The sequence below is a fragment of the Bidens hawaiensis genome, unplaced genomic scaffold (genome assembly GCF_021521415.1).
Source record: "Bidens hawaiensis isolate Kalapana, Puna unplaced genomic scaffold, B.hawaiensis_p1.1 tig00030277_1, whole genome shotgun sequence".
In the NCBI taxonomy this organism is placed as follows: domain Eukaryota; kingdom Viridiplantae; phylum Streptophyta; class Magnoliopsida; order Asterales; family Asteraceae; genus Bidens; species Bidens hawaiensis.
The window spans coordinates 155,430-164,269 of record NW_027495050.1 but is presented as its reverse complement, the minus strand read 5'-3'; the positions used below and the strand labels follow the sequence as shown (position 1 = coordinate 164,269).

Genomic DNA, 8,840 nt, shown 5'->3' with positions numbered 1-8,840 from the left:
CTTCGACCTTTCGGTTAGCTCACTTAGTTGCAAAGGTGAGTAATCACTCCTCTATATTACTGTTTTTAAATACTTTTGGGGACTTATGCGTACCTATTATCAAGTTACATTTTATAGCATATTCTCAAATGCAAACTGTTAATATTTGTGTTGTGTACCAATTGAATGACTACTTGCTATTTGCTATTTGTTTATTTATTTATTTAGTGAATTCGGAGAGTGTTGTGTTGTAAAACACACTTGTGTTATGCACCATTTATCATCATTTTAATCGCTTATTTATTTAATAATTGATGTTCTTAACTTATTTTATCATGATCTTACATAATTATATATTTTGTAGGTTGCATTTTTAAAGAAGAAAAGAACCGAGTTTTTGCAAGACATAAAGGCCTTTTATGCTCAAATCTTGAAGAACTAAGTTAAAGCTCGACCCAAGTCCATTAGTTTGAAACCTTGCATGAGTGTAATATATAATAACATCAAAATATAAAAATTCCTAAGCTAGAAAAAACTTTCGTGCGGCAGTTTGAAGCATCAAGAAGAAAAAAATATAAGCCAACTTGGTTTTGGTCCAAGTTGGTGGCTAGGAACAACAAACAAATAAAAAAATTAAAGACCTAGCATTCCCAAGGAATCCCGATCGCAAGCAGCAATAGCAAAGAAAGAAAAAAAAAATCTTAACTTGGGCTAACACTTTGGATCGGCCAGCAAGGAAAGAAGAAACAAAAGAAATTTGAAGCAAGTTTTGAAGTATTTCTCAAGTGTTTAAGAAGCCAAGGACATCCAAGAATATCATCTTACATTGATGTGCGAAAACATATATATATAAATAAAAAACGAATCGCAACTAAGCTTTAAAAACCAAATAACCTATTATAGTTCACACAAACGGCAAGTTTACCGGTCGCGTATAGCAAAGAAAAGGAAAGTCCGGATATCGAACTCGAAGACACGTGAGAATGGCTCAGATTATAGACCCTAATCCAAGTCCTACCTAAAAATATTTAATTGATTTTATTTATATTTTTATTTTATTTAATTTAAACTAACTTAACTTAACTGAACTAACTGAAACACTTAACGAAATTTAACGACTGTGACTGACAATGGAGAAAACGTCTACCTAGGTAAGAATCAAATTGACGGTCTAACGAGCTAATGGATTGAATGATCTCACGACACCGGTATCTAAAGATGACACAACTAAGGTTCGCTCAAGAAAACTAGATCACCTCTCGGTCTAACTAACAAACCCTAACTTACACTTAATGGATTTTAAGAACATCCGGGAAACGAATGCTAAGGTGTTCTAATGCCGAGTCTCCTCTCAGACTTACCGACACACGACCCTAATGGAAACGAATACTACACAACCAAGGATAGAGGAACAATTTGGTTAAACACAAACTGGACCAACTAATCGCTAACCCGACAAGAACCAAACCCGCTCTCGCGCAATCCTAATCCTAAAAAGCAAAAGCTATTAGACGACTTTAATTCCTATCACCTCTTGGTCTCTAAGAATGTGCTTACCCGCTGAATTATATCAATTAACAATCTCAACAAAACCCTACGATTGTACCTACCGCAAACAAACTCTAAACACAAAGTAAAGACTTGAACATGCAACTATCAATCAAAAGCAATTCAATTAATCGAATCACGAGATTATGAGACAATATCAATAATATGGAAGCCACTAAACACAACCTAATTCATCATTAAACCAAACTTTCAATAGCAATTCAAGTCATATTAACCAAACAATCCATTTAGCTCATCAAAACCGAACAATAATCATCTAACCTAGGTAGAACAAAGAAGTTTAGTCAATCATAATTTTTGGACAACAGCAAACACTTAAAATAACAACCATAATACTCAAGAAAATCATAATTAAACTCAATCCACAATCAAGTATAATCAAACACACCTCAATCCTTAACTCAATGACAAAACAATTAACTTTAAAGATCAAAATCAATATAGTTATAAACATAAACAAGAAAGCGAAGTTTATGAGTGTTATACTCTCGTATGGGGTTGAAATATGTGATGTAAAATGACCCCGAGCTGCTGTCCCGATCTCCTCCTTGGCTATCTTCTTCCTCCTTAACTCTCACAAATGCGTGAAAAATAACTTTTTTTATACTTGTTGTTCTGATCGGAAGCACAAAAGGAGTGTTGGTTTAACTTTTTATATATTGTTTGTTGTTTTACTCCCACCAACGTTGACCAAGAACCAAAAACAATAATATTTTGATTTCTTTCTTTCTTTCTTTTTCTCTAGCACACACTGCCGATCGGAATGTATTATTAGGCTTAAGGTTTTTATTTTTTGTGTTATTATATAATATGTATGAAAGGCTTCACACAAATGGGCTTTTGGGTCGGGCTTTAACTTGGTTCTTCAAACATTGATCATAAAGGCCTTTTAAGTCTTCCAAAACCCGGTCCTTTTCTCATTTAAAATCCGTAACCTACGAAAGATAATAAACTTTGTAAGATCATGTTAAAACAAGCCAAAACCATTATTTATTAGATAATTAAGCAATAAAGAGATGATAAAAAGGTGCGGAAAACAAGTGTGTTTTCCAACACATCAAACATCCCCACACTTAAGACTTTTCCGTCCCTGAAAAAGAAATCTACACAAGATCATAACCAAGTGAAAACAACAAACTCCCAGATTATTTAACATTACCAAAATAATAGAAACAGCTCGACATATTGATCGCGATTGCCAGTATATTTGTCCACTTTAAACCCATACACCAACCAATCAAGCCCCCAATCGCATTAAGCGTTTTAAGTTCAAAAAACCACGGCTACACCTACCCCATCTCAGAAAAAAGAGAGTTAGAAAAACTAGATTCGAAGCAGATTGGTTCGACAAATCACCGTAATCCAAGGATTCGTTAATGGTACTAAGTGGATGCACTCGGTAAAATTTGATGGATGAATGGTCATGTGGAGGCCATACAAATATTATTGGAATTTTTCCTATAAATCCCCAATTTGATATTTTTTGACTAAGAACCTCGAGCCCCAATAGCGATAACCTCAAAGTCACTATCTCCTTAACAAAGCGTAAACTCTCAGCCATGTCTAGTATGTGCAACTTTGGCCTCTTTTACTATTTTGAATGCTTTTTGCATCTTTTATTTTTACTTTCTTTTCTTTCTTTTTTTTTTCATGCATTTGCAAGATTTTTTTTTTTTTTGCACCCAAATAAATATAACTATTTTCTAAGCTCGTAAAAAGATGGACATTGTAGTGGTGTGCTGATTTGAGTGCATCTAAGTCTTACCATATCAAAGTTTTTAGATTATGGTAATCCTCCCTAAGCATCGAAATTCGGTATTATCGTTTTTCAAATTATTAGATATATTAAAATTTGCTAAAGAGGACTATCAAAGCTAGTTGGGCCTACCGACACATCCCAGATCAGATATGCAAACCATCTATTCTTTTATTACTATTATATTTTTTTTCAAAAGTTTCGAGAGCTTGTTAACACAACGGTAATAATATCATTTCCTGCTTAACATAGAAGAAAAACAAATTTCAAGGGACACATTTTTTTAAACATTTATTTATTTATTTTTAAATTCAGTCGTCCCAGTCACTTTCAGTTTTCGGGTAAATGGTTATCCCGTAGGTCTACAAGTAGATAACATGACCAAACATATACAAGTATATGTCCGTCGAACTTAAGTAACTGACATAATTTTCAACGAAAGAGTGCAAAAATGTTATTAAAATTTTTTTTATTTATTTATTTTCTACAACTAAGTAAAACAAACTCCCATCTCCACACTTAGAATGAAATTGTCCTCGATGAGAACAAGACAAATAAATAAAATTAAAATTAAAATCTTCAAGAATAAAATAGAGAACGGGTTACTCCTCTGGTTTATAAGCAGAATCTTCACCAGTTGTGTATCAATAAAACGACCGTATAACATTTCATTCGCGGCCGCGACCTCGGGAGAACCAGTTTCAAAATGCCATCAAAGCTACCATGCGCATAATAATACCTACAATATCTTAAACTCGCTCGCATGTAGCGGCGTACAACACAGAAAACAAAACATAAGAAATAAACATGTTTTTGTATTTTTGTATTTTTATATTTTTATATATTTTTTATTTTTTATTATAAATAAAGACAAATAGAATACCCTCAAAACCAGCTGCTCGAATGGAGATTGAGTACGAGCGGCTTCAATCGGGAGGATCCTTAGTAACAAAAATAAAAACAGATAAACGAAAACTCGGGCTGCCTCCCGAGAGCGCTTGGTTTAACGGGTCCTCAGCCTGACCCCTCCATCACGCCTATTCATCAGTAAAGGCATCAAGGTACAAGATCTCAATCGTCTGCTCCGCAACCTTCTCTCATATGTAGTGCTTCAACCTGTGACCGTTCACCTTGAACTTCCCACTTTCGTCTTCAATCTCAATTGTGCCATACGGGAATACCTCGGTAATGGTGAACGGGCCTGACCATCGGGAATTCAGCTTCCCTGGAAATAACCGTAATCGGGAATTGTATAGCAAAACCCGATCCCCACACTTGAACTGTTTATCACCTCTCAACTTTCTATCATGCAGCTTTTTGGTATTCAGCTTATAATTGTACGAGTGTGCATAGGCATGATCGCGGAGTTCCTCTAACTCATGTATCTGATGGGAACGGTGAACTCCCGCAGTCGAAAGGTCAAGGTTAACTGTTTGAAGTGCCCAAGAAGCACTGTGCTCCAACTCAACAGGCAAATGGCAGGCTTTCCCATAAATCATCTGAAACAGTGTAGACCCCCAGTCGGAGTTTTGTACGTTGTACGGAAAGCGCAGAAAGAATCGTCTAATTTTTCGGGCCAACCCTTTTGGTTTAGCCCAACCTTCTTCTCAAGAATGCGTTTAATGCCCCAGTTACTCACTTCCACCTGTCCACTAGTCTGTGGATGGTAGGCAGTCGCAATCCGATGGGTGACCCCATAGCGTTGCAACGCCTTCTCCATCTGCGCGTTGCAGAAGTGAGTATCTCGATCGTTCATCAAGGCTTTCGGTACACCAAACTGAGAGAATAGAGCCTTAAGAAATCTCACTACAACTCGGGCGTCGTTAGTGGGCAAGGCTCTAGCCTTGACCCACATACAAACGTAATCAAATGCCACAAGTATGTACTTCTTCCCTCTAGACGACGGGGACGGGTCCATAAAATCAATACCCTAAATGTCAAAAACCTCGCAAACCTGAATAGAATTTTGGCGCATCTCATTTCGGGATGAGATGTTATCGACACGTTGGCATCGGTCACAACTTTTAACGAACGCATGAGCATCTTTGAAAATCGAAGGCAAATAGAATCCTGAATCGAAGACCTTCTTAGTAGTAATAACAGCACCATGGTGACCTCCTGTCGGTCCTTCGTGACAGTGGCTCAGAATCTGCCACCCCTCTTCAACATCCACACATCTCCTCACCAGCTGATCAGCACCTGTGCGAAAAAGAAACGGGTCGTCATAGATGTAGAACTTTACGTCAGCAAAGAATTTATTCTTTCGCTGGTGAGACATCCTCCTAGGGAGGGAACCATCAATGAGAAAGTTCGCGATATCGGCAAACCACGGGTAGCCGTCATCCTGGGCTCTGACAAACATGAGATTCTCTATCGGGAAATGGTCATTGATGTTGACCCTAGCATCTCCAATCTCGGCTCACTCAAGACGTGACAAGTGATCGGCCGCCACATTCTCGGCATCCTTTTTATCATGGATTTCAATATCAAACTCCTGAAGCAGCAGGATCCATCGGAAAGATGAGACTTTGCGTCCTGCTTGCTGTAAAGATAACGAATGGCAGCATGATCCGTATAGACGATTGTTTTGGACAGAACAAGATAGGACCTAAACTTATCGAATGCAAACACTACAGCTAACAACTCCTTCTCGGTGGTGGTGTAATTCTCCTGAGCACTGTTTAGGGCCCGGCTAGCATAGTAGATCGGGTGGAAGTGCTTCTCCTTCCGATGTACAAGAACTGCTCCAATGGCATAGTCACTCGCGTAGCACATCAATTCGAATGGCAAATTCCAGTCGGGAGGAATCATGATCAGGGCGTTAACTAGTTTGTCTTTTAGAAGATCAAACGCCTCGATACATTGTTCAGAGAAGACAAATGGAACGTCTTTCTCTAGTAGCTTAGTCATCGTTCTCGCAATTTTTGAGTAATCTTTAATGAACCGGCGATAAAAACCTGCATGACCTAAAAAGCTACAGATGGATCTCACAGAAGTGGGCGGGGGGGAGATTATAAATGGTTTCAATTTTAGCTCGATCGACCTCGATCCCCATGAGGAATTTATGAGTTCAGAACGATGGATTAATCCCTTTGATGTCGATAATCTTCCATGCTATCGCCTCCTTGTACGCTTTCGGCACCTTCAACAACTTCAACTTCTCAAACTCCGTCAAGGCAGACGCGATGATGACGGGTAGCTTCCTCTCTTCGTCCAAAAATGCATACTCCAGATGATCGGGTAGATCCTTAAGTTCAAAGGAAGGAGGGCTCTCAACGGAGGGTTGGTCCCTCGGATCGTCTCGTACGATCTCAACAGCTGACTCTGAAACTAGAGGTGGTGACACGGTGTCATCCATCAATGGTTGAGTGGTCTTGGCAACCATATCGACCTCTGAAATCTCTCTATTGAGAATATTTGGGTCCAATATAGGTCCTCCATAGATGTCAGTGAAAAACTCCCGCACATGCGATGCGATGGTGTCAACAAAATACAAGGAGTCGTTAGCCGACTTGGGGTGCTTTAGTGATTGTCTTACGTCAAAGGTGACGTTATCATCCCCAGCTTTCAAAATCAATTTTCCCTCACGGACGTCGATCAACGCCTGTGCGGTGGCAAGAAATGGTAGGCCTAAAATGAGCGGGACACTATCATACTCATTCATATCCAGAATGACAAAGTCCACCGTGAATATGAACTTGTCGATACGAACGAGCATGTTCTCGACCACCCCTCGCGGGTATTTCATGGAACGATCAGCAAGCTAGATACTCATTCGGGTTGGCCTCGGTTCACCAAGACCTAACTTACTGAAAACAGAATACGGCATAAGATTGATGCTGGCCCCAAGGTCGGCCAAAGCATGTCGAACCGTATCTTCGCCTAAGATGCAGGGAATCGTGAAACTCCCAGGATCGGCCATATTTTCTGGCAACTTGCTCTGCAACACTGCAAAGCACCCAACACTCAACGGAATAGAAGAGACCTCAACTAGATTATTCTTATTAGAAAGAATGTCCTTGAGGAATTTGACATTTTTAGGCATCTGAGTGAGCGCCTCAAGGAAAGGAATGTTTAGGTGAAGCTACTTGAGAAGTTCGAGGAACTTGGAGTTTTTCTACTCGTCTTTGTCCGTTCGGAGTCTCCCAGGATAAGACAGTTTGGGTTTACAGACGCTCAGAGGTGGGTTTGATGATGATGAAGGTATATCGGCCGGCTTTGTACTCGCTGGAATAGTCTGCTGGTGTGCCTCGGCCGGAGGAGGCTCCATCTGGATCTCCTCGTCCACCTGCTCCTCTTCATCGACCGCAGGTGTGACAACTCTCGAAGGATCAGCCTCTCTTTCTTTCTTGCACCGCTCCTAGTAGTCACTTCTTTGGCGAACCCTCTCGGATTTTTCTCGGTATTACTCGGTAATGAACCTGGTGCTCTCTCGGATAACTGGCTGGAAATCTCTCTGACGTGACGCTCAAGATTTGCTAGAGATGTGGCCTGGTTCTTCAACATAGCATCGTGTTCCACAAATTTCGCCTCATTTGTCACTCGGTTCCTCTCATCTCGCTTCAGTTGCTCAGCCATCATTTCCTCCAGTGATGCTTTCTTCTCCTCTCTCCCCAATTGTTCCGAACTCTCCTTACCTGAACTCCCCTTCCTGAATAGATTCTCTCAATGCTGGTTTTGGTATTGGGCTTGGTAGCCACTGGCTTGCCCCCCCACGATAGTTATTCTGATTTCTCCAGTCAGTGTTCCCGCTGAAGGTGGGGTTTTGATACTTCAAGGGGTTTTTGACGAAGTCAACCTCCTCCTGATTGCTACCCGACTTAACAAGACAGTCAATGGTGTCGTGACCCTTTCGGCAAATCTCGCATTTCGCGACGCTCTTAACGGTAAGATCTCTAATGAGTTTGTTCAAAGCATCAATCTGCGCCTGCATGCTAGTGTTCGAATCGACCTGAAGTACTCCTCTCGATGACGTGGAAGAATTTATACCCCCGTGCCCCTCGTAGCTTGTTGCTAGATCAAAAAAAAGGACGACGCACTCATCGGGATCTTTATTCTTAAGGAGGTTCCCGTTAGCAGTTTGGTTCAACATCTCTCTCACGTGCTGTGTGGCTCAATTGTAGAGTTTTTCGATGAGCATCCACTTATCTAAACCATGATGAGGATAACTAAGAATGAGGTCTTTGAATCTTTCCCAAACTTCCACGAAAGACTCGTTGGACCTCATGCGAAAGGAACAAATATCCTCACGAAGTCGAGCGGATTTAGATGGCGGAAAGAATTTGGTTATGAATTTCTCTTGAAGGCCCGTCCAAGTGGTGATGGATCCAGCTGGTAGTGGCTTCAGCCATTTGTAGGCTTTTTCGGCAAGTGAGAAGGGAAAAAGATGGAGATAGATGGCTTCATCGTTCATGTTGCCGATATTGAAAGTTTCGCATATTTGAAAAAAAACATGTCGATGTGGTTTGAAGGATCTTCGCACTCTAGCCCTTGGAATTAGAGTGCGGTTTTGATGAGTTGCATGACGTAGGCAGGA

The 8,840-nt window shown here is 40.3% G+C and overlaps 1 protein-coding gene across 1 annotated transcript; it reads right to left on the bottom strand.

Annotated features, from left to right (window-relative positions):
• Positions 1 to 4,401: 4,401 nt before the first annotated feature.
• On the bottom strand, positions 4,402 to 6,214 carry LOC143580203 (uncharacterized). Its single transcript, XM_077063298.1, has 4 exons — positions 5,983 to 6,214; positions 5,334 to 5,503; positions 5,162 to 5,234; positions 4,402 to 4,529 (listed from the first exon to the last, which is right to left on the bottom strand). Exons 1-4 carry the CDS (start codon positions 6,212 to 6,214, stop codon positions 4,402 to 4,404), a joined length of 603 nt encoding a protein of 200 aa, XP_076919413.1.
• Between the last annotated feature and the right edge of the window lie 2,626 nt (positions 6,215 to 8,840).

Bases quoted from the DNA above. Each gene is read 5' to 3' on its own strand.
- LOC143580203 (XM_077063298.1), bottom strand. From the start codon at position 6,214: ATGACTAAGCTACTAGAGAAAGACGTTCCATTTGTCTTCTCTGAACAA. The intron at 5,504-5,982 runs GTGCTCAGGAGA...TTTTTCGCACAG, and splicing joins TGCTAGCCGGGCCCTAAACA to GTGCTGATCAGCTGGTGAGG. The intron at 5,235-5,333 runs GTTAAAAGTTGT...TTTGACATTTAG, and splicing joins TCAAAGATGCTCATGCGTTC to GGTATTGATTTTATGGACCC.